The 26,034-nt window shown below is 26.3% G+C and overlaps 3 protein-coding genes across 3 annotated transcripts; 2 read left to right on the plus strand and 1 right to left on the minus strand.

Annotated features, from left to right (window-relative positions):
* Positions 1–2,386: 2,386 nt before the first annotated feature.
* On the minus strand, positions 2,387–11,266 carry LOC107167829 (dynein axonemal intermediate chain 1-like). The gene is made up of 11 exons (XM_089220444.1): positions 11,154–11,266; positions 10,948–11,088; positions 8,768–8,924; positions 8,038–8,423; positions 7,697–7,976; positions 7,279–7,440; positions 6,256–6,518; positions 5,013–5,190; positions 4,696–4,924; positions 3,641–3,874; positions 2,387–3,556 (listed from the first exon to the last, which is right to left on the minus strand). The coding sequence occupies exons 1-11, from the start codon at positions 11,202–11,204 to the stop codon at positions 3,376–3,378; spliced, it is 2,262 nt and encodes a 753-aa protein (XP_089076570.1). The 5' UTR covers positions 11,205–11,266; the 3' UTR covers positions 2,387–3,375.
* Positions 11,267–13,237: 1,971 nt separating this feature from the next.
* On the plus strand, positions 13,238–21,303 carry LOC149058475 (fanconi-associated nuclease 1-like). The gene is made up of 12 exons (XM_089220539.1): positions 13,238–14,734; positions 14,801–14,996; positions 15,500–15,727; positions 16,955–17,086; positions 17,220–17,454; positions 18,142–18,353; positions 18,732–18,847; positions 18,950–19,116; positions 19,198–19,335; positions 19,414–19,536; positions 20,782–20,893; positions 20,973–21,303. Exons 1-12 carry the CDS (start codon positions 13,486–13,488, stop codon positions 21,032–21,034), a joined length of 2,970 nt encoding a protein of 989 aa, XP_089076665.1. The 5' UTR covers positions 13,238–13,485; the 3' UTR covers positions 21,035–21,303.
* Positions 21,304–24,083: 2,780 nt separating this feature from the next.
* LOC149058476 (methyl-CpG-binding domain protein 4-like) lies at positions 24,084–25,917 on the plus strand. Its single transcript, XM_089220445.1, has 5 exons — positions 24,084–24,383; positions 24,461–24,560; positions 24,711–25,004; positions 25,392–25,541; positions 25,614–25,917. Exons 3-5 carry the CDS (start codon positions 24,713–24,715, stop codon positions 25,790–25,792), a joined length of 621 nt encoding a protein of 206 aa, XP_089076571.1. The 5' UTR covers positions 24,084–24,383; positions 24,461–24,560; positions 24,711–24,712; the 3' UTR covers positions 25,793–25,917.
* The last annotated feature ends 117 nt before the right edge of the window (positions 25,918–26,034 follow it).

A 26,034-nucleotide genomic window follows, 5' to 3' on the forward strand; every position in this document is an offset into this window, starting at 1 on the left:
TTATTTGTAGACAATAGAATATTTGAAGTAGTTCAACAGTCCTCAAACACAAAATGTTGAAAAAATCAATATGATGAATGAAATAAATTATACTTATATTATAGACAGAAGAACATCATTGTTTGTCGTACTAACTTCTCAGTCGAATTCCTAAAGTATATTCTGATGATATTGAATAGTCTTACATACATGAAGACATTTAGTCCAATAATGTAACCAATTAAATAAATTGAATCATAATATTAGGCACCTATCTACCTTATAAAGGTTATAAGAAATAAAGTTTAGATCTTTTTTTCTATTGATCTTAATATATTATATAACTCGACAGCAAAGGCCATTAGTTAATCTCTTAAATACTAATTACATTTTTTACAATTTTTTTGAAGTTTACAATGTGTTACAAAAATTTTAGATTATGTCTGTGATTCATGGTATTTCTTATGATTTAATATTTATATAATATACTGAATGTTAAGGTGTGAAATTGAAAAAGTCATTGATTACGTCGAGTTAACTCTAATATTATAGAAAGGTACCATGTACAACTAGTATAATATACGGACATTGCCACATGGGTATTATTGTATCACAGGTTTATTTTTGCCATTGTTGGTCATAATTTTATAAAAGTTTAAAATTTAAATAAATTATATAATATATCATAAAACAGAAAACTTATGAACATTTTTGGAAAAAAGTTATATTTCTTCTGATTTTAAAATTTTTTTTCACTTTTAAATGACAATATTTTTAATTTCATATTCTGAAGCAAAATATTATTCAGGGTATTTCGATCTATAAAAATCTAATTCCGAACAAGTAGATGAGCGGAGTAGTAAGTGGACCAACATTTTGAGAGGTACAGAATAGATGTTGAATTCCGCATCGTCCATCAAATTTTAAGTTATTATAATTCGAAAGTACTCGTTAAATATTCGATTAAAAATTATGTAAAAAGAATATTTTTATATATTTTACGTTAATAGTTTTTGAAATAATGAGTATCTTGTGTTAAATGGATCACCCGATATATACTTATGAGTCATCAATGATGACCTATTAATATAAATGTATAATATTAATTAGTAAATAATGAAAAATGTTATATGATCGAGTTATATATAATTATATTATAGGAAGCTAGGTAGGCACTATACAACTTTTAAATAAATATTTACTAGAAGAAATAACAAAAACCAAAAAACTAACTTATAGTTTATACCTATATATTGGTTATAGTAGATGTAACTTTTCATTATATTTCTAATCAGTAATCACAAACTATTTAAAATCGAAATATAAATATTGAACACCAGGCCAGTGTCAATACTCTGCAGTGATCATTGATCAGTATGCAGGAAATTCCGTTCATTCATGTATATATAATTGTTTTAACAACATATCAGTATATTATCACGTACCCACGTTCCTAATGACCTTTAGACGTTTGCGAGAATGATAGGTAATTTTAAATAAACAGTACACTAGTTATAAATGCTTTGTAATAAAATAAAGTTACTATAACTGCAATAATAAAATAATGTCACCGCACTGTTTGTTTTCTCTCTTTGATGTACGCGCATTATAGACAAAATGCGTTTACGTAGAACCATTTTGTAATGTTGTTGAGTAATTTTACTAATTTTTGAGAAAAGTCACAAAAAATCACACCATACCACACAATACACATCACAAAAACAATAGAGAATATTAATTATCAGAGTATGACATATTGATTTTGTCTAAATATTGTCTCAAAACAATTTAAACATCATTTAAATTTACAAAAAAATGTTTCTTATTTTGAAAGTCAAATACAAAGTCAATTTAATTTTATGAGCCCTATTTTTATATGCACCACAACATACAAATGTGCACCACGAATGTACAAGGTAAGTGTGCATCACTACGATTTTAATGTGTGTGCACTATGGTCTATACAAAACAAAAATTAAATATAAAATGACAGGAAATATGAGTATATCCTGAATTTTGTTGTTTCATTTAATTGCATCATTAAATTATTATACACATATATACCTATGTGTAATACATTGCTTTTTCTAAGACAGTAGCAAGAGTAAATTTCTGTTTAAAGCAGTAAAATTAAGAGTGCAGTCCAAAATTTTACAAATAATAGTCAATAGGGCCTAAAGTCAAATAATAATAAAAGATACAATCGATATGTCTTATCTTCAAAACTATTAACCTCTATAATTTTCATGATAGGTGATTTTATTCTAAGATTACTCAAAAATCATAAAGGGTATTTTATAGGTGAAAGCATTTTACTTATGTTGCACGTGGATCTGTAAGAAGACACAAATATTGCGCTAACAATGCCAAGTGAATTTAAAATAAAATATTTATCTTTAACACAAAATATAGCTAATATTATATTATAATTTATATTCAATATCCTATACATATTTTATACATTTATACATAAATAAGCCTTAAGAATGAGGATAATTTTAGGTAGGTACTCGTTGCAGTAATATGATGGCTGTGACGACTGACAATGTCCACGACGAGAATTATTAGTCTTATATTAATATTAGAAAATTCCATATCTGTTTCGAACGAGTATTGACTATTGAGTATACCATACATTATTGACTACTACTACAGTATTATAGTATTAGTATAATACTAATAATAACTTTAATACTAACCATTATAATAAGGTAATGTACCTATTGAAAAAAACTGACGACTTAGTTTGATACTTCGAAATAAAAATTTAGACAATGAAATTTTAAGCTTCATATTATGTGCCTACCCAAACTATTTCTTTGTATAGGCAGGTACTAATATATTTTTTTTTCATACGGCAGTACGTCACATATTATAACATTTTGAAAACTAAAGAGTGAAATTGTATAACAATCATAGTTCTTAGACTGTTCAAAGTACTTTTTTTTTGTATAAGATTATGCTATTGTAGACACTATTAATATTATATATATATATATATATTATATAGGTAGGTATTATGCAGAAGCGGTTTGAGTATACTGTTTTTGGTGCACTGCACCACCAATGTTGGGGGGGGGGGTGGTCTTGGTTGAGTATGTGCTGACCGAAATGTTTAATTTTAATGTTCAATAAATGAATAAAGTAATAAAGTACCTCATCATACATTTGATAAATGATAATCGTGGCTGAAACTGTTGAAAGCGTAGAGTTAAGAATATATATAATTATAAACTATATACTATAAACTATAAGCTTATAAAAAAATATTTATTTGTAATTTCTATTATGAAGGGGGGATGGGTGGGTGTATATGTATTGTCTTGCACCACTAAGTATAATACATTCAAACCGCCTCTGGTATTATGTGCAACTACGCGTTTATAGAAATCTAATTTATGAATCTGTAGTGTCATCATCAGCAGGTACGACTAATGTATCTGGTTCTCGAGTTGAATCCAAAGCTTTGTGTAATTTTTCTAACTCCAACATTTGCGTAGTATAGTGTTTACCCTTCTTCGGTGGTTTCATTATCAATCGAAGGTTAGGTGACATTTTTAATGCAACGATTGTACTTCTAAAATGCAAATACAATTTAACTGTATTATTAAGCATTTAAGTAGATACCTACTATTTAAAAATAATAAAGTTTGATGATTACTTTGAACTACCAACGATTATTACAGGCATCCGCCAATTAAATGCTAACTTAGTAAGCTGGTATTGACTTTCTGGTTGTATAGGTTGACAGCAAATATTTTTATACTTATCTGCGTCCAAGTCATAAAATACTACATCACAGTCTTCGGTGATGACTCCAAAAACTGTGCTCGAGAATGGTGACCAAAGAGCGTCAGACACACTCCACATAAGATCAAATATCAAAAGTGGTATACTTTTATGAAACAAAAAACAAGACGTTAGATTAAAAATATTAAAATATATATTTTTAATCCATAATAAACCTTGAATATCACACAACAATTTTTTTTATTTTACACATATAATGAACATCGTAATTATAACGTACTTATAATGTAATATCAATAGGAAAAGTTAGCTAAATATATAATTCGTGGCATAACTTAGGTTCAGTGGCGTCCGCAGGGGGGGGGGGGCTAACGGGCTGAATCCCCCCACATTAAATGTATTATTGTTTTTTGTTTTTATATTTACCTCGATTTAATATAGTTTCTTAAATCGTGTGTTTACCTATTTATTTTCTAACAATTGCAAAGGCTATATGCCCTAAACTAGCTAAACTCCTAAGGTTTATAGATGATATTTTTACACATTCCATAGACAGTAGTCATGATTAAAGATACTATCTTTAGTCGTGCCACAGTCCATATAAATCTATAATCTATGACAACAATTGAACTGATATTTGCAACACTATCCGTCTATCTAAGCATCGTTATTCGTTATTCTAATGCCCGAGTTAACCTGTGATAACTGAATAGTTAATTATTTATTTTCAAGCCCCCCTCCATTGAAAAATCCCGCGTACGCCACTGTGTAGGTTTATGGTATATTAAATTTTAATGTTTATCTAAAATTAGTTGGCATACAATACATACAAGTATTAGTGTTTATTAGTGCAAAAATTGTTGCTGTAATTTAATTCCTAAACTTGTGGTTTTATGGTAATTTTTCTACATTTATCTACCTATATTTTTTACTTTTAAATTTAAATCAAACAATAATCACACTTACTCAGATTTATCTTCCCATATTTTAACCGTACAATCACCGCTACATGATAAATAAATATTTGGATCATATTTGTTATAATCAATTCTGTAAACTGACATTTCATGAGCTTTAAATTTTTGCATAAAATATGAGCTCCATTCCGTGTTACATTTAAATATATAGCCTTCATTAGTTCCAACCAAATATATTCCACTATTTTCGGGATGGAATGCAATGGTTGTGCCTCTACCTAAAACATTGTATTTATGTAAAGTCTTTATAGGATATGATGAAACAAAAAAAATGAAATATTTTAATACGTAAACTAATTAGCTTACCAATTAATGTTTCACTAATTCCACCAAGTGTTATTTGAGGTTCAATGTCTAAAACTAATGTAACTATAATAGTTTTTGACATTTCACTTTGCATTAGTAACCAATTACAAACTGTTCCATCTTCAGATATGGAATAAAAATTTAATTCGCCGTCGGGCAAATCTTTCACCCAAATTACCTAAATAACATTCTGAAATAACTTAAATACCTATTTAATAGATGTTGCCATGTAGGTATGTATCCTACATTTTTAATAATTAAAAAACTACTAACTATTATCAAATTGATTTACTATAAAGTATATATCACTGTATAGTGTATATATACAACGTAGTTACTAGTTATGCACAGACAATATAGACTTAAAATTAAATATATATTACATGCGTCGTTATTTTTAATTCATTGTTTAAGTTATAAATATATAAATATATTAATCAATACCGCGACTGTGACATACCATTGAACGGCGTGAATAATAGATTCTTATAATATACAAATAGCCTTAAATTAACTTAAATATTTCTAAAACTTTATTTTATTGTATATTTGTGTATAAATAATAATAATAATATATAGGAAAAAAGTTCCAAGTCTCTACAATAGTAATACTTTTTAGTTAATACAACTATATATATATATTACCTATATGAGATATTTTCGTTTCTTCAAGAATAAAGGAATAACCTTGTATTACAACATTTACAAGCTTTAGTTTAGTTTAAATTATAAAAATAAAAAATTACATTTTTAACTACAAAATATTTTTCATAGTTTAGTGATTTTGACGAATTTTTTAAGCGATTTTATTAAAAATGTGTAAATTAATTTTTACGATATTTTTTAATTGTTGTATAAGTAGTTAAGGATAGTTTTTTAGATAAGATGTTTATTTTTCTAATCTTTTGGTCAAATAAAACATTTTTTTATCAATATTTAAAAAAAAAAAACCATAATAATTCAAAAACTTTCAAATGCTTTATTTTTTAATATATACAACAAAATAGGTACCTATCAAATTGATACTATCAATTATCGTTGGTAGAGAAATCATATATAAAGTGTGAGTGTATGAATATCTATAATATTTATATGATTATGTGCTTCGAAAGATAATTTTTACTTTTGAGTACAAAAATTGTAAAAAACTAATAAATTCATCAAAACGCTTAAACCCTAAAATATAATTGGACATACCATAATATTAAGAGTAAGCCAGAATTAAAAATACATAAAAATTCACCTGTCTCACACAAGCCATATGTTTAGTATTTACTGCGTCTGTCATGTACTGAGCTTCTTTTGTTGGCAAGCTAACGTTATATACAGCCAAATGACCATCATGAAATCCAACAGCCAAGAGAAACCCATGGTTTCGATGGAAATCTAAACACATCGCTCCACAATGCGTCTGGTTTATGTATTCGGGGTATGATGGATTTTTCAGAGACCATAAGCATACATAGCCCACATCTGGACTGTCGGTTAATGGTAAATGCCCTTGAGCTATTATAAAATAAATATTCTTCATAAATAGGTAGGGCAATGTATAAAATATGAGAAATATGTACAATGAAAAGACTACGCAATTATTTAAGGGACAGTGTATAATTTATATAGGCAACCAACAATAAACTCAATGTTTCATTCAATGCAGTATGCGTAAGACTGAAAGGTGATGCACATGCGTGAAATAGGATGAAAACACGGTTTGTGTTGAGGATACTTCTTATTTCTTAAACTATAGGCTAGGGTGCTGTTTTGTATTAGCCCTAAGGGTTGGTAGCCTGTTGTTGCAAATAATCATCATTTATCAATTAATAAATTATGTGCGAAACTTTTGAAGTACAAATAAAAAAGCAAAAATAAAACAAAATCAAGATTTAACATACTCAAACATAGAATCTAGTTTAAAATTTAATAATATGTAAACATGTTTATTAAAATTAAAAATATATGTTATAAATTATAAAATTATAATACCTAGTAAGTAAATAGAAAGCATTATCATTTTATTAAAATAGGTGGAATATAAGAGAGTTAATGTGATGAAAAAATTTAAATGCCATCTTATTTTATTTTAGATACATTTTTATATTCATAGATAATTTAGCAAAGAATTGAATTTTGTTAATTTAAGTGATTATAAGATTAAATATCTAAAAGTAATAAATTTATGGTAAAATTAAAAAAAAAAATTTACTTAATTAAATATTTTCATAAATGTATTTCAGTATAATAGTTTGTACTTAATTGTAATTCTCACAAGTTCCTAGTGTAACAGCAAACATGTCGAAATAATCTGGGCTCCAACTTATATCAGTCACATACAAATTATCAGCTTTATCATATGTCATTGTCCACAATGGGAGTAAAGTGCCATCTCTACCCCTAAATTGATCAGATGGATCCTCATAATATCGGAAATCTAAAAGTAATTTGTGGTTATAGTACATTAGTAGGTACCTAGGGAAAAATTATATTTCTGTTTAAGTTTTAGTCATTCTTTTATACGATTGTATTATATTTTTACAATGTTACTATTAAGTATAGTAACTTACAACTTGTCAGTATTTAATATAAATTTATAAATTAAATCAATGAATTACGATGTTTATGTTAAAAATGAATTGATTATGGATTATATTTAAGTTGTATAATATTATGTATCACACAGTATGTACCTTGTGCGATGGCATCCATTGTACTTAAGTTTATAATTCTTTCCAAAAATTTAGCAGCGATTAACATATTTTTTTCAGTTTGATCTTCAGTTAAATCATTTTGTTTCTTTTTACTAGCACTCTTCTTACTTCCATGGACAGCTATTTTATCTTTTTTTTCTTTTTCTTTTTCTTCTTGCTGCTTCAGGAAATCTTCATTATAGGCATCATAAATAATCCATTGTGTCACGTATGTACAAAAATCATTTTTCGTTGGTGGTGTAGTTTGAACTTCTTTATCCTAAAATATACCACTATTATAATTTAATATAGCAAAAGTATAATATCTAATTATATATTACTCTTAAAACTATTTCTTCTGTAAGTGCACATCTCTCGAAAAAATTAAATTGATTCATTAGTTTTTTTGGTGCATTTCTTTTTTTTGCTGATGAATTTATATTAGAAACAGATTCTTCTTGTATAGCTATTGGTGCTTCTTCGTCTGAGTCCGATGTAGCTTTAGGTTTTGAAGTTTTTTCTTCGTCCACTTCTTCACCTCCTTCTCCTTTGTCACCTTCTGCACTAGGGAAATCCCCCTCACTTTCGCTTTCTCCTTCCTCCACTTCTTCTTGTACTCGCCCATCAACATTTTCATCTGTGTCAATCACAAGATCTTCTTTATTATGGTCAATTTCTTCTTTTACTTCTTCGAGCGCAGTTTCATTATCGTTTTCTGCAAACTGTCCTGTTGTTTCCACAATAAATAAAGAATATTAATTATTGTATATTTATAATTTATATGTAACATTGAATAGGTACGACTGTACGAGTATTTATATTTTTTTTATTAGTTTTTAAAGCATCGGAATTTGGCGATACCGAACTATATTTGAACGCAGCACACGTTAGCGACTGTGGATAACAACAGCGCCACACCAAGTCCTGGCCTGTACGAGAATTATTGTCTATCGAAGTAGATATTAATTTAGAGATATTATTGTACCTACACAGCAGTCAGCAAATGATCTACTCGTATACTGTAGTGTAAAATATACTACATAATATATTATATTAGTATTTTTAATTTACTATGAATTAACGTAGACTTCAATTCAATCAATGTGATAAACGGAAGAACATTTTTATATGGTACAAATGATCCATCTTTATAACTATAGGATACTCGAGCAGTTAATTCCGGTGGTTCTGTAACTTGTAATACATTGCTTATTGCTTCATCTAATTCCTAAAATATAACATAAAAATATAAATAGTATTATCTATAATTGTTTTTAGTTTGTAGTATATGTATATCGAGTTCATTCTCTACCCCTCCCTTTAGATATTGGTAAATTTACACCACTGAATATGGTCTAAGGAATGGAATGTGGCAAACGATCCAACGGAAATAGAATATATATTATATATAACATAATAAACCTACTTATTCAGTATAATATCATGTCTAATGTGTGCACTGTGCAATAGGTAATTAAAATGACTAAAATATCTATATAGTACCTAAACAATTAGAAATTAGAATATAAAATATAGAAACAGTAGGTATAATATTTATTTATTATTATAATATTTTTTTAATAAGCTGTAATAATATTTCTAATCATTATTTTTATAAATTTAATATTAATAATTTATGTTAAAAGAATTTTATTTATTAGGAGCAGTCATCAAAAACATCGCAAATATGTTAGCTTTCCTTAGCAAAACCTACCTACCTGTACAATACAATTTAAACCTTCTGCTAACAGTGCTAACGATAACCATACTATTAATGTTAGTGGAAATCACACAAAATTAACACCATATTAATTCTATAAATCACTCATTATGTATTAAATAAAAAACTTTGCTGTTGATGTTTTTAAGCTCAATAAAAAATAATATATATTTATTAATAAATGGCATGTGTAATTTAAGAAATACTATTATTATGTCTTATGTGTCACTGTGTCAGTAATATTAAACAATAAAAAAAGTTAAATCACTATTTTTAGCTTAATGTCAAACTAGTCTTCCTACACAATATTGTTTGTTACTGTATGGTGGGTATAGATAAAATTATAAAAAATATATTTAATTTTAAGTAAAATTAAATAATATATCAATCAATAACATAGGTAGATACCTAGGCATAACTATGGAGTTATTTAAAAAACAAATATTTCCTTGATTTATTATTTCATTATATTTAACATTCATCAGATAATAATATTAATACTGCTTAGTGCTTTCAATAATCGACGAGGAATGTGATTTCTAATGAATGAATTATTATTATTATTAATTTGTGCGTGATATTTAAAGTAGAAACTAATTGCTGTTTAATAATACGAGTTTTAAAATTGTACAATATGTTTAGCTCATAATAACCTACAATTTTTGCTAAATAATAACAATTTTAAAATTAAGAAGAATATATGTATGCTAAATCTAGAGACCATACAATTATTAACATATTACACGAGGTTAGAACATAATGTATTATTGACTATTGTTATAAAAATAGTAGTATGCACTGCTGTATCTACATCCGTGGTAGTATTGACATAACATTAAACATATTTGTATATAATTTGATAATGATATAATTTATTCTTTCTATAGGTCATATTTTATAAATAAATAATATATATATAAGTTTTATTATATCTCATTATCAATCATACAACATTACAACATTTTTAACGAAATTTGGAATGAAATCTCCCAATTGATAGTTGATACTACCATGCATTATAAAGTATCCTTTCTACTGCTTTTTGCTTTTCTAGTAGAAGTTTTGCTTAATTTAACAACATTTAAGTAAATATTTAAGCTAATTAATTTTAGTTAACGAGATTAAATAGGTACAAACATATTTTAACTTAAGAGTGTGCACAATAAATATGTATTCCTAATATAGATTATAATTATTTTTTATTGTGTCACACTGTTAAATAAATCAATTTTTGTCATGTTACACACATATACTGTCATTTATGAGAAGTATTTTATAAAGAGAATACTTTTTTTTATAAAATATTATATTTATATAAAATGTTAGATGTAGATAATACGCCTATTGATTTAAAAATTATCTTTTTTACCTGACATTTTTTTTTTTAAAGAAATTACTATATTTCATATAGTAATTTATTATCTTGCAATAATTTTTAAGAAATAAATTTATAATTGTGATATAAATATATAATATATAAATATTTATAAAATATAACTAAATAATTGAACTATGAATGATGGTTTGATACTTCTTCAGTTAATTTTAATTGATCATCCGGCCTTATAGATTCGTTTGATTGAACTCCATTAACATCGTCTACAGGTTTAGCTATCTTAACTTGACGTCTGGAAGGTTCTTTGTTGAATGGTTTTTTCTGACCGGGTTGAGACTATTTCGCACAAATAATAGTAATTTAGAAACAAAATGTAAATTACAAGTCCATGTTTACCTTACTAATGATAGTCTTGTAGCTCTTTTAGCCGTTTGATCTAATTTTGGAGGCATTATTTTTATTAAAATAAAATTATAGTTATTATAATTATAAAACTGAAACACTATACTTTCATTATAAATTATTCTTCTCTAGATTTATAAATACACTGACTTGTAAGAAAAATGTAGTATAGGTTGTATAATAACCATAGAAACTATATTTATTGATTCAACGTTGGTATCATACTATGGCAGTATTATTTTAGTTTTACAACAATAAATATATAGACATTAGATACTTAAAAGTGTAGTTGTATATTTTATAAAATATAGCAAGTTGGTATTTAATATTTACTATAGAGATAAATTATATACCTATGTAAGTAGTAAGTACTAAGTAGTAATGAAATTAGATTGACTATTGTTTAAAGAGTTTTTCTTACTCAGGTAAAATCGTCGCTGAATTTCTGTTTTGTGAAAATGAAAATAAGTTTTTCATTAGCCATTAGGTACATAAAACAAGCAAAATATGTACTTACTGATTAGTGATAATATTAAATTACCATTTTACAGTTTTAATTTTTAGTTTTTTTATAATCAATTTATTGATATTATTTTTCAAAAATATATTTCGACGAATTCACAAGGAAACCGTTATTTTGAAACGTAAGTTTTATATCACTGTATCGACACTGTAGTTACACAATTATTGAAAACAAGGTTTGAAGATCTTTGTGAAATAAGTAATTTATTCAGTTGTATTTTAAGACTGCCTGTAATATCAGATTACGAGATCAGTGAGAGTACAAAAAAGTTGGCGGATGAATTTCAGGACTTTAATCCAGCAGAAGTTACCACACAAATTGAGTCATTTAAATGTCTGTTTGCTTCTGAACTGAAGTCTTGTAACAGCGTTTTTGGTATGACTAAATTACTAATAATTGAAAACATTAAACAATAATTTAATTACTAGTTTCCCTGAGTTATTAACGGCATTTTACTTGTTACATTACCGGTTACTGTGGCGAGTGTAGAAAGGACATTCTCAAAACTTAAAAACTAATTAAAAATTATCTAAGAAACATCATGTTCCAAACACGGTTTAGTGGTCTTGCGATGATTTCGATAGAAAATGAGCGTGCTAAAAAATTGAATTTATCGTTATTGGGGAATACGTTTGCTCAAGACCGTATAGCAAAAAAAAAAAATTTTTCATTGTAAATAAAATATTATTATTACTGTTTCCGAAATTATAATTCAGTAAATTATTAATTTACTATAAATATATATTTTTTTAATTGTATACAAATAAACAGCCCAATGTTTAGAAATTTAAATTACAGCTAGATATAGGGCCTCCAAAAAATTGTATCCACGGGCCTCATTGATCGTAGTTCCTCCACTGTATTTCGTTATAATATGTAAGTATGTAACTTGGGTAATCATAATGATCTTCAACAACTGGAGTAACTACTTACGCAATAAATTTAGGGTTACACCTGCTAAAATATTATATACATATACCTACGGCTAAAATATAATATTGAGTTTATTATTAATTTTATAAGTAAACAATGAATAACTATTAAAATAACAAAAAATAAATAATTCCTATCTATTTCGTGAAAATTAAGGTGCACAATAGATATTTCTGGTACCTATTCAACATGTATTTAAAAATGTAACTAAAAAAATGTACAGGTTTGGGGGGGGGGCTAGTCAAAATTCCAAGGGGGTTTAGCCCCCCTCAGACCCCCAAACCCCATTCTAAGCCTATGGTAAGAGCCACTAGCCTAGTGGCACTAGGTAATATCTAAGATATATTAAGATATAATCCTACCCCGTGGGTAAAATCAAGGGTAAACTATAGAAACAGTGTAATACTATTATAATTTATATTATATCAACTAAGGATTTTTTTAACCAAGACAATTTATTTAATGATATAATCCAAAGACCTCAGATATAATTCCCGCCAATTTTAGTACTATGATTATCGCCATAACTTTTTGTTATTGCTTATCAGCTGTATACGGTCTTAAACATATTTTGTGCAAAAGTGGTGGTAGATAATATTATATCAATTAACTTGATACAATAATATTTTCGGTTTGCTGTAATGCCGATTATATTTCTTATGTTTTAACTTCATTATTTATTATTGTTATATCTTATACCTATTTCTATTGTCATTTTATTATCATGACAAATATTTTTTATTTTTAATATATAGTATATACCCAAGACTAAATCATTATAAACGCCAGTTTAATTTAATTTAATTTTGATTGCTTCAGTTTTTGTTTTATTACATCTTCTGTTTCTTAAATAAATTAACTTTTAGATACCTAACATGGATTCTCCATTTAAAACTCCATCAAAGTTACCAGTATCTCAAATGTTACCATCCAGTGGTTCATCTTCACCATTTACACCAAAAAGAAGTAGAATTAAGAAAATTAGTAATGAAGAACATAACTCTGTATCCAGGATCTTAGCATTTGATGAATCCAATACCTGCTCGCCTACTAGAAGGAAATTAGATTATGTATCATTTAGTCAGCAGTCGTTTATAATTAGTGAAAAAGTACTTATTCAATCTGAACAGACAACACCTGTTAAAATAGAACAATCAAATTTGGAGAAAAATAACATTTTATTATCCCCAAGTATTAAGGTTCATCCTAAACGATTTAATATTTCTGAACAAGATAAAAATATTGTCACATCGTCTCCAAATAAAAGAAGTGGTTCAAATAACTCTACACCATCTAAAAAATTAAAAAGGTTAAATGCAATTAAAGATTGTAAAAAAATAACTTCTTATTTCAAACCCACACTAAAAAGAACGGACTTAGTTATGAATAATGTTGGTAATCATTTTTCGCCAGATAAGGACAAATCCAATGAAGAAAATATGAATCCTACTGTTGAAAACTGTGTTAAATCTGAGTTTGTGACTGACATTAAAGACAATTATCAAAATAAAATATCTGGTAAAATTCAATCATCAAAAAACACAAGTGAACAAAATTTAAATTATAAAAATGACAAACTAAAGGAAAACATTATTGAGAGACAAATTACCTCAAATAAAAATATTAATATTAATGGCATTGAAGATCAATCACCAAAATTAAATAGTGTTAACTTAAGCCTTCCAAACGATAAAAAAACAAACCCAAAAAGAAAAGCTGTGAGTCCACTTTCAAATAAAACATTAAAAAAAGAGTTAAATATTGCAGGACAAGTTACTCCTAGTAAAAATGGAAGTATAAATAATACTCCTTCTACAAGTCCAAGAATTATGGAATACTTAGATAATAAAGTTGATATCTCTGGTGGCGATACATACAGTAGATTTATTAAGTTAATTGTTCTCAAAGCTGAAATCTTTTGTTTTGGCAAAGAAGACATAATGAAAAAAATTGAGGTTGCAACTAATGATGAACTTAAGATTTTTGGGAGATTGATATCTAGAAAACATGGGTGGATTCGTTCAGATGGACCTGATGGACTTCAAAAGTATAGAGATTTAAATCTATGTGATAATTTTGATAGTGTTTTAGAATCATTAGCAACCAAACAATTAATAAATACAGGTATGCAGCCCACACATTGTTTATTATTTAATTGATTTACGAGGCATTATATTTTTTGGTTTTCAGATGTTATTTCTTGTGAACTCGATTGCCTATTAAATATTTTAAAATCTCAAGAACTTAAAGAATTACAAAAAGTATTCAATATCAAATTAAGTTCCAGTAAAAGTCTGACTAAACCTGCAATGATAAAATCATTTATTGACCTTGTAAAGAATCAAAGAACATTTTGTGGAAATTCAACTAGTAATTTAAAAGAACGGTTGGTTTAAGAAGACACTACACCCTCATGATGTGTTGTCTCTGTCTTACAAGTGCGTAATATGCAAATTTTAAGTTAGCAGATCACCTTTTGCTCTGTTAATTTAAAATTTAGAGTGAATTCACATATCATAAAAATTAAAGTTAACATAATGAGAGTTTCTCATAGGCTTTTTATTATATTTTAATTTTGAAGTGGGTTTTGAGTATTTTAAGATATACTAACAATTTTAAATTTTAAAACACTCATAACTCGCTTTAAAATTAAAATTAAATAAAAATTCTATGAGAAGCCCTCGATTATAATGTTACCTTTAATTTTTATATGAGGAAAAACGGAGCTAAACGTGATCTGCTCAGCGTGAAATTTGTCATGTTACGCAATTTTAATGCGGAGATAATACATGCGGATGTCACATCCTCTTAAGGGGCTATTTACTATTTTGCATAATTTACTTGATTATAAATTTTAAGTATATTCTAATTGTTATTTTTTCATTTCAGAGTCAAAAAAATAATAGGCTATTGTTTGAAAGTATCAGATACATCAAGAGATGATATAATGAGCTGCTTAATCTATGAATCGTACCCTTATTTCATTGGAGATGAAAAGGATAGGTTTCGCGATTGTTTTAGTAAATTTCATATGGTTGAAAAAAAATTACTAAAATTTCCTACATTTGAAGCAAAACGAGTTTCAATTAATTTTAGTTCAAAAGATAGCTTTGAAATGTAAGTGGTCACTTATTAAAATTATTTCACTTATTAGTAAAAGTATTGTACATTAAATTATTTATATTAATATAGTATAGTCTGTCTCACGAAAGAATGGGACTGTTTCGCGCATATAGAATGAGCGCTCACCGTTTACTCCTCACCACGACCGCCGGCGACTACCAGTGACGACCGTCGTCGTTGTAGCGCTGCAGTGCGGTGTGGGGGGGATGCGCAAGAATGACCGAATTTGGTCGAGATACAGTTCCGTTCTTTCATGAGACAGAGTGTAGAAATGCTAACAGTTGAAGGTAATTGAAAAATGTCTGTACCTACTAATTAACCAGTTAAACAATTTGAAAGCTAGTTCAAATGTAGAAATTTAAGTATATTTGTTGATCATTTTTGTTTTTGACAGATTGTATTATTATTATTATCTTTTAAATGCATATTTTAAAATTGTAATTGTCTACATTAATTTTATTTTTCTAACATCTGTTCTTAAAAAACAAATATTTAAAAAATAATGTATATAATTTTACTACGCAAATTTTAATAAAATTTAACTTTAATAAAAAAATAATACTTTTTTATTCTATTTCTTCACTTGATATGGTACTGTTAAGGTCACTATTATTTATTAATTAACAATCTTTATTTATTCAGTTGCTTATTATTACTTATTAGTAGGTATCTAGATCTGATAAAAAAAAAAAATCAGATGGGATGTAGATGGAGGGTAGGGTCAATTAATTCAAAAGATATACCTTTGGCGTTACCCACCGAGAGGTGTGAATTTCATATTATATATAAAAAAGGGTACCCATCAAAAAAATTGTCACATTATATTTCAATACAAATCTACAATTTATTATGGGGACTTCAGCAATCAGGATTATGGATTTCTGAAATATTCCATTATCTTCTCTTTCATACAATTCCAATCTTTTCTTATTTTTTTGATATTTTATATATGTTTGTCATTCCCAAAGTATTAATTAGTGAAACGCATGTGAAATTTTTTTTAAATTCTGTACTTTCAATTTCTTGATAAAATCAAGAAAATGTTTTATTTATTTGGTGTTCTTTTTATGTAAAAATATCACAATAATTTGATTTTTAACGATTACACAGTGTAAAAATGTATTTAAACATATTGATAGATAGTATCTTCTAATATAATATAATATACTATATATTTATTTTATTTAAATTATAGATTTAACATAATATTATTGATTTTAGGTACAAAATTGCTTTGAATCTACGCCATGAAGTTCAATTACTTTTAGAACAAAAAGATCATGAAAATGCAATTTTAGTATTGTGTATTATGTTTAATAAATTCAAATCTGCTGTATGTGATACATCTATTGTGTGAGTAATATTTTCAAACATATAATAACATGACTTAATGATAACTAAACATTATTAAAACTATATTTTTTAGTATATAATGTGTATATTTTATATTTTATATTCATATTTGTTTTTCTTTTCTTTTATTTAGAGAATCACTATTAAATATACCTACCTATTTGCGAAAATACTCTGCAATATCTGTATATGCCCATACATTGTTAAAAAATATAACAATATTAAAAAAATGTACCAGTAATGCAGACCTGGCCAAAGAAGTATTGGAATTTTTATTAAAACATAAGGAATTTTCTATGTCCAAGCAAGCTGAATTACATATTGAATTAGCCAAAGTTTTTGAATTACAATATAAGCAATTAGATCTTGTAAGTATATCAAGGTTATTTAAGTACACAAAAATACCACTAAAAATATAGAGATCATTTTTGATAGCTTTCTCTTGAATGGTTATCTTTTGCTTAATTTTCTCAATTCAGGGGTTGTGGAGTGTAACACGTAGAATACCGGTGTCAATGCATAGTTGACATGTGTAAATGGTTGCCTGTGGCAGATGTCAATGTCTCATAGACATACAGTCACCCATTTAGTATTAAGTGTTTTTTAGTTGCTGTATTTGAACAAATTTTAAATTTCTATAGGTCATTCATTTTGTATTGACTGTAGGGTAAATTTACAAACTTTATAAGTGAGTGCTAGAAGACACGTATAAAATTGACATTGGTGTTCAACGTGTTAACTATGATAAATTTGAAATCAATGATAAATTATCCTGATCTATGATAAGTTTATCAAATAAGCTAATAAGCTCTATAATTATATAGTTAAGAGAGTTATCAGTGAACTTATTGGAAAAATGTTTATGGATAAATTGTTCAGAGAATCAAAAATTTTGTTTTCTACTTTTACCCAAATTCAAATTTTTTATACATTGATACTGGAAGTTTCTTAGATACTTAATTTGTTTTTATACTAAATAGTATTCGCAGAAGCATAACATTTTAAAATCATTATATTCCCATCTTTTTACTCAATTAAAACTATATTTTTTTTAGGCTGCAAATGTGATACTTAAAGGCCTCAAGGATGATAATATGACTGAATTGGGTCGTCAAATGTTGTCAAAAAGAGCAGTGATGTATGCAAATCGAAAAACTAGGAAGTTAAATGATGAATTAAAAAATAAATTATTAAGTGTTACTTCAAAGACAGAAAAACAACTACCTAGTACAACAATTAGCGGACAAATAATTTCTATTAAAGAAAAGTATAGTAAACATTATTTATTTTCTAAATAACTATTAATTTTATTTTAGCAAGAGTATTAAGACAAATATAATATAATTTATAAAAAATACTCGTAATACTATGATGCTACTATCCTCTATCATATTATTATTTGCATTATTTAAAAATAATATTTTAGCAAGTTAACTAGTTTAATATATGAAATTTAAGTATTTACAACCATTAATCAAAAACTGAACTTTTATACAATTTTATATTTATTAAATAATATTAAATTTCAAATACAAAAACCATCAAAGAAATAAAATAAGCCTAACTGTAGGTATCTTTAACAAAATAAAAATGAAACAAATTTATTCACCCCATTTAATCAATAAATTAAAATATTTTGGTTTAGAGGTTCATCTGGCCGTAAGCAAGTTTATTCAAAGAAGACTGAGAATGGTGACTTACTGTACATGTCTGTTGAAGAACTAGCCATATCACACTATAAAAGTCAAGGATTTATGAATGGTAATTATTCAATTATTTGTAGTAGTTATATATTTTTGAGTGTATTTATGTTTCATATATATCCAATGTATCATTTATAATATTGCATATTTATATTTACAGGATTGCATGATGAGGGCCAGCTTATAAAGTCAATGTTCTTATTATGTTTTTGGGAAATAATATATGGTAGTTATACACCGTATGTTCTTTTTATTAGCCCTTATCAAGATTGCCCTTTAGATTGGCGAACTCGTCATTTCTATGAAATTAGAGAGCAACAAATTAAAGTAAATTCAAAAATAAATATTTGGATTTGATAGTTTTAAAATTACTATTTAAAAGTAACAAAAAACAAAAAATTATTTTAGGATAGAATGGCAGAACTGAAGCAAATGAATGTTAATCAAATATGTGATATGTTGAAAGAGAGTTGTGATAAATACTTTGATACTCAATCTGTAGTAAATTGGAAATATATGAATGTTGATAACTTACATCTATGCAGGGTAAGCTTATTACTTATGGAATGTGTTTTAGAATTTTGTAAATTATATTTAATATTTATATAATATTATTGGTTTTAGACATTGTTAGAGTGTGTTGGAATAGAAGTGTTCCTTGCAATTGGTGACCAAATATTGAAAGATGGCAGAATTTATTTACATGGTATGCCAGACCTTGTTGTTTGGGATGTTTCTATGCATAAAGTAATGTGTTATTAAATACAAATATTATTTATTATTTTATTAATAAATCGGTTTCAGATTTTAAAGCATTGAAAGTTATTTTATTTAAATTATAACAACAAATCTTGAAATATTTGCTACATGCAATAATAATCCATTAAAAACAACATTAAAAAAAAATATATTTATCATTATTTATTACGCATTAGGCTTCAAAATACAGTCAAGTCTTGATAGCTTGAATCTCAATGGGGATAAAAATAAATTCAACTTTTGATTTTCTCGGATAAATACCTCAATTATAACTTATAATTTGTACTGCTATAAAATATCAATTATATGCCATAAAATAGAAAAATTCATAATAATATATGCTAATCATGATAGATAACCAAATACCTCCAGATATAAAAAATATAATTTCTCATTTTTAATAGAGACATCTTGAAATAGATGTATGTTTCATCTAGTATTATATAGGACTTAGCATTATCGATATATAAATACATTAACTCATTAGTTTTGCTCAATTCTTATTAATAATTCAAGAGGCAAGAAAAACTTTGAACTAATATGGTTTATAAGTTATCGAGACTTGAATGTGTAATATACTAGCAAGAGAATTAGATTAATCAGAATCATGATATTCTACCAATATATTGGCTCAAAAAATAAAATAATGGTTCACTTTAAACTTAATAAATGATAACTCTATAATCTGAATTCCGAGTTAAGTGCTGTTAGTGAGCTCCTTATTCATGCAATCCAAATAGTTTTTTTTTCATCTCATATTTACTTATTATGCCAATTGTATAGATATTGTATTTCTTTAAATGGAATCCATTATTCATTATTCAATTTTAGATTTAAATTGTTATAAATTAATTAATTTATGAATGATTTAATGATCTCAAATTAAGTTGATCTTTAAAGCAATTCTATTTAAAATTATCTGAATAACAGAATACTGTAAGCTTTTTATCGGTTCACTTTTTTCTTTGTAACTTCCCTTATTGAACTTAATGAAAAACATCAAATAAATCGGATTTTAAGCATACATTTTTATCAAAACTTAAGAAATGGGATTAAAAATTTTAAATGTTAAAAAAATTGTAACATAATTAAATTGTTATACTGTAAATCTCTAAAGCTTAAAACCATTATGCTGTTTTTAGATATATCTTTAAAATAAATAACAAATGCTGTAGAATTTGAGCCTTATTGGCATTAATAAGCTTAAGCATTTATTGTTAATTTTATTATTAGTGCATATTTGTTGAAGTAAAAGGACCAAACGATAAATTGTCAGAAAAGCAATATTCTTGGTTACTTAAACTAATGGAGTTTGGAGCTAATGTTGAAGTCTGCCATGTTGTTGGTTTGTACTTGATATCTCAATAACTAATTTTTTTTTTTATTGGTTTTTAATATAACTTGAATGTCATCATTTTTTTTAGGAACTGGAGGCAAAAATAATAACTTTCAAACCAGTAACCAAACCTGCGAAGATATTAACTGATATTGAAGATATTCTATTATTAATTTGTTTTGTTTGAACATTGAATAAATTTATTTATTCCATATTTTAAGTTAACCAGATCATACATTGTGTTAATTAGGTTATATGTATTTTATATTTTTATGTTATTATTATTACTGCCATTTATAAGTATATTTATTTTAATTATCAAATCATGTATCAGACATAAATTTGTTTTTATTTTGAGTATTAAATTGTATTTAATTGCCATTTAATAAAATAAATATTCATCATATATGTCTTCTGTACCTTCTGTGTTCTATGTGTTTAATAAAGCCCAATAGCTACAATAGGTACTTACCACGAAGGCCTAAATATGTTATTAAAGAACACATTACTATTATTAATTTTAATATATAAATAATAAAGGGTATAAGTTATGTTGTTATGGCATAAATATTCGGGTTTATTCGGCTTTAGAATAATAACACTCCGAATGGTTAATTTCAATACTAATTTGGAATAGAATCAACAATAAAATAAGTTCATAATGAATCGAGTTCATGTATTTAAACAACATTCTCTATTTTTCAAATCAGCAATCAGTATTATAATTTAAATTACCTATATTGAATATCTATTATTTACAGCTTCCTATAAATTCAACTATATAATTTTGGGTGTTATTATGAATTATTGTCATTTCTCAACACTATGCAGTGAGTCAACATTTTTTAAAACTATTAATTTTACAACAAGCCTTTAAAAAAAATATCTAAAATGAATTGTAACGAGCAATGAAAGCACCATTGAATGCAAATTAAAAATTAGCTTAAATATGTTTAAAATTGCATTTGTGTACTTAAACAAATAATAAACAAACATATTATGAATAAGCTTCCATTAAATTTAAAAGGTTTATTTTTACACGCAGAGTGCATATATCTATAGAAATTCAACACAATAAATTTAAAATTTAAATAATCCTTGAATTGTTTAAAATCAAAAATCAAAAATTTTAAATTTATTTTATACCCAATAGGTACAACTAAAATTAACATGTTAAATATTGATTATTATTTTTGTGCACAACAATAAAAGAATATGTTTGTCTGAATTTAACCAACTTGTAGGTTATAGTTGAAACTGTAAATTTACTATTTCACTACGTCTTGTGGAATAAGACATACCTAGTTAACATATATGTTTACTCAGCACTCGGCACTATATCTATATGTACACGAAAAGCACTAATCACATTTATCTACACATACCAGTGGCTGTTATAACTGACTTTTAAGGGGGGGGCGGAAATTATAAAATTCATAGGACAATAATGAGTTGTTGGAATTTTTCCCCAATATTTTGAAATAATCCAAAATAGGTTCACCTTGTACTTACAATTAAATAAAAAAAAGTATAATCACAGACGCACAGTTAATCAACCATTGTAATAATAAAAATCTAAAATACAAGCATATTATGTCTTTTTTTTTGTTCAGCAAAACGTGTAATAATATATGTGAGTTTATGAGTATATAGCGTTTATTATATTTTTAGATTTATGTTAAGAGGACGCTACACCCGCATGTGTTGTCTCCGTCTTACAAGTGCGTAACATTGCAAAAACTGTTTCACACGGGAAAGAACCGAGAAAGATATAGTTATAACTTATAACTAAGAAACGAAATTTTCACCACATAAAAAGGAGGATTGTGTCTGTGCAATATCGTTTTTATTTTTTCGATATCCGAACTACAAAAAAGTTATTCATGCTTAAAAACACAAAATTAATATATTATAAAACAATAAGAATTTTTTTTTGTATAAATGATATCGAAAAAATAAAAACCATATTGCACAGTCAAAATTCTCCTTTTTATGTGGTGAACATATCGTTTCTTAGTTATAATAATTGTATCTTTCTCGGTTCTTTACCCCGCGAAACAGTTTTTGCAATGTTACGCACTTGTAAGACGGAGACAACACATACGGGTGTAGCGTCCTCTTAAAATTATCGTAATATCAGAATGGGAAATCTATTACATTATTGAGATTATTCCTAGCAGCCATATATATATATATATACATATATAAACAATGGCACACAACTTTCCGAATAACATATTACGTAGGTACTAGGTAGTACGTACATATACTATAATAACAAAAATTAATAAAATGTACTACAATTATTTAAAAATATACTGTATATTAATTATATTACGCAAGACAACTTTACAAATTGCTGATACTATTTCTATAAATTAGAAACACAAAAAAATAGTACCATGATTAATAGTTCTTTCAATAATTTACTATAAAATTTCAATTATAATTTATTATAAAAAAACACGGACCAGGGGGGGCGATCCACCTATCGCTCCCCCTTATAACCGCCACTGACACATACTAATATTATTTTATATTTAATAATTCATAAAAAAAGTATTATAAAAATATATGTGTGCTTCTAATATTTAAATACCATCTTAATTAATAATCAAATAAAAAAAAATTATAAAAATAATACTTTATGGGTATATTGTTATAATTCAAATAAAAAATTATAAATTTTGGTTATTGTTATATTACCTACATTTTATTATTGCAACGAACAAATCGTATAAACACAGACTGGACAGACCTGTCTGATTTTGCAAAGTTGTATTATATTATAATATTGTCCGATATTTTTAAATAAGTGAGTGTGTAATTATAACTAGTATATTAATATACTGGAACGTGGAACCCGGCTAATCCATTTTACATATAAGCACATGACAATAATATAAAGCAGGTATCTATATATGTAACAATAAAAATAAATAAATAATTAATTATTGTAACTACGATTTAAGAAAGACTTTAATAGGTAGTCTGTACATAGTGATTGTAATATACCTTATACCTATCTTACAGGTGTGCGCTCATGCTGCTCCATACACATACAAAAATTGTTGTTATTTGTAATTTAAATTGTTATTGTTTTATATTATGTCTACTATATTGTGCTGCTCATCTTCCACTTTTTTATATTGCTATGATAACAGTGATTATAGTGATTACGTTATCTACGCATAATAATAAGCCGCACGATTTCAAATAATAATTCATTAATTCGTATTTCGTATTTTCAATTTTGTGCGGTTGCAGTAAACCTAAGAAGTTCTAGTACTTAATGGTTTTTTTTTTTTGTAGTTTTCAAACACTGCAATTTTATAATAATAATATATTAAAATGGTTAGGCTGGTGACTACGTTATGTTCTTGGTACCTTGAAGACTTGAACCTTCTCTGAAAAAAATGTTTTTAATTCAGTGGTATCGGAACTGTGGGAATCGCGGAACGTAATATTGTCAATAGTTCCATCCCTATTTAGTTGTTCTGTAAGTACTCGATGTAAACAGCCACGACCGATCATAATCTTATATGTTATTATTATATCAATTTTGTATTTCTTTAGATATATTATGATCATTGATCTTATTCTTTTTGATATAAGTGATTTCTAAAACTGCTACATTGCCATTACACCCATGTGTCAAATTGACTATAATAACTTAGTAAGTACTATATTTTAATATCTTTTGTTATTTTAAATAGTTTCTTAGTTTATTTATATTTGCTTTTCAGTAATATCTAATTGTTATCATTAGTTTTTTAAATCCACCTGATTTAAATATCTATTATATGAAATTCATTTTTATCTGCAGATATGGAAACAGACCATGAAAAACTGAAAAGTACAGATAAATCTTCCAAACTGAAGTGTACATCACCATATCCAAAGAAGAATGTCCGCAAGACAAGTTATTGTAAGCGTCCCGGTTTGGTTTACAAGAGTCATATAAAAAACCAAAATGCTGTACAAACCAGTCACTATTTTGAATCAACAAGTGGTGGTCAATGGGTTCCACCTAGATCTCCTTATGCTCTTATACAAGAAGACTTGTTTCACAATCCTTGGCAACTGTTGATTGCTACTATATTTTTAACCAAAGTAACGGGTAAATTATTATTGGATTGGTCAATTGAGAATAATAATAACATAATAATTAATATTTAATAATATAAAATAGGTGTTAGACAAAGAAATTTGTCACAGTATGATTTTAGAATTTAGGCTCATATAGGTCTACTATTTATGGCTCTTTGAATTTTATATTTTATTCGAGATTTCGTTTAAATTAATTTACCAAATATCCAGTACTGTGAACTAGATTTACCAGTATTTCTATAAAATATTATATTTTTATCATGTTTTTATTTTGAGATTGAAAATAAATACTATTCTCATATTTTTCTAAAATGTGTTAGTGTCAAGAAATTTTTTAATTGTTGATATTGGATCATTTTTATAACACTTTTCTTAATCATTTATTAAATATTTTCAGCAAAACTCGCTGTTCCAAAAATTCATACATTTCTACTAAAATGGCCAACACCAGAGGATGTGATTAAAGCAGATCCCAAAGATTTACTTTGTTCTGTAGAAAATTTAGGATTAGAAAATACTCGTGTTAAAACTATAAAAAGATTTACAGGTAATAATTATTATAAATCAAAAAAAATATTTTTTTTTTTTGCATCACTCAACACAAATATTGTATTTACAGAGGATTTCTTATTCAAAAATTGGAAGTACCCAATAGAATTGTATGGAATTGGCAAGTATGGAAATGATTCATACAGACTATTTTGTGTGAATGAATGGAGAAATGTACAACCTGATGATATTCTGCTATCAAAATATAAAGACTGGCTAACGTTGAATGAGAAACAACTTGGAATTTAAAATTCTTATTATTGTGTAATTTTTTTTTTTTTCTACTAATACTACTACTACTGTGTATATTGAATTATAAATGATTTGTTCTTGCATTTATAGTAACCATTAAATACTTTTGTATAGTTATTAAATTTTACGCGTTTTTATGTCATATTTTTTTCTATCTATAATTTGGTGCTGTATTAAAATGTAATATTATCAGAATGTTTTTACATACCTACTTAAATTTTATATCTGGTTTGAGATTT

Source organism: Diuraphis noxia, unplaced genomic scaffold (genome assembly GCF_037042655.1).
Source record: "Diuraphis noxia isolate RWA-SAM2 unplaced genomic scaffold, SU_Dnox_SAM2 contig0002, whole genome shotgun sequence".
In the NCBI taxonomy this organism is placed as follows: Eukaryota; Metazoa; Arthropoda; class Insecta; order Hemiptera; family Aphididae; genus Diuraphis; species Diuraphis noxia.

Coding starts and splice junctions, on each gene's coding strand:
- LOC149058475 (XM_089220539.1), top strand. CDS start 13,486: ATGGATTCTCCATTTAAAACTCCATCAAAGTTACCAGTATCTCAAATG. Junction 19,117..19,197: donor TTAGAGAGCAACAAATTAAA/GTAAATTCAAAA, acceptor AAATTATTTTAG/GATAGAATGGCAGAACTGAA. Junction 20,894..20,972: donor TGAAGTCTGCCATGTTGTTG/GTTTGTACTTGA, acceptor CATTTTTTTTAG/GAACTGGAGGCAAAAATAAT.
- LOC107167829 (XM_089220444.1), bottom strand. CDS start 11,204: ATGCCTCCAAAATTAGATCAAACGGCTAAAAGAGCTACAAGACTATCA. Junction 8,424..8,767: donor GAAGTCTACGTTAATTCATA/GTAAATTAAAAA, acceptor TGGAAACAACAG/GACAGTTTGCAGAAAACGAT. Junction 3,875..4,695: donor ATATGGGAAGATAAATCTGA/GTAAGTGTGATT, acceptor GTTTCATAAAAG/TATACCACTTTTGATATTTG.
- LOC149058476 (XM_089220445.1), top strand. CDS start 24,713: ATGGAAACAGACCATGAAAAACTGAAAAGTACAGATAAATCTTCCAAA. Junction 25,005..25,391: donor ATTTTTAACCAAAGTAACGG/GTAAATTATTAT, acceptor AAATATTTTCAG/CAAAACTCGCTGTTCCAAAA. Junction 25,542..25,613: donor AACTATAAAAAGATTTACAG/GTAATAATTATT, acceptor TTGTATTTACAG/AGGATTTCTTATTCAAAAAT.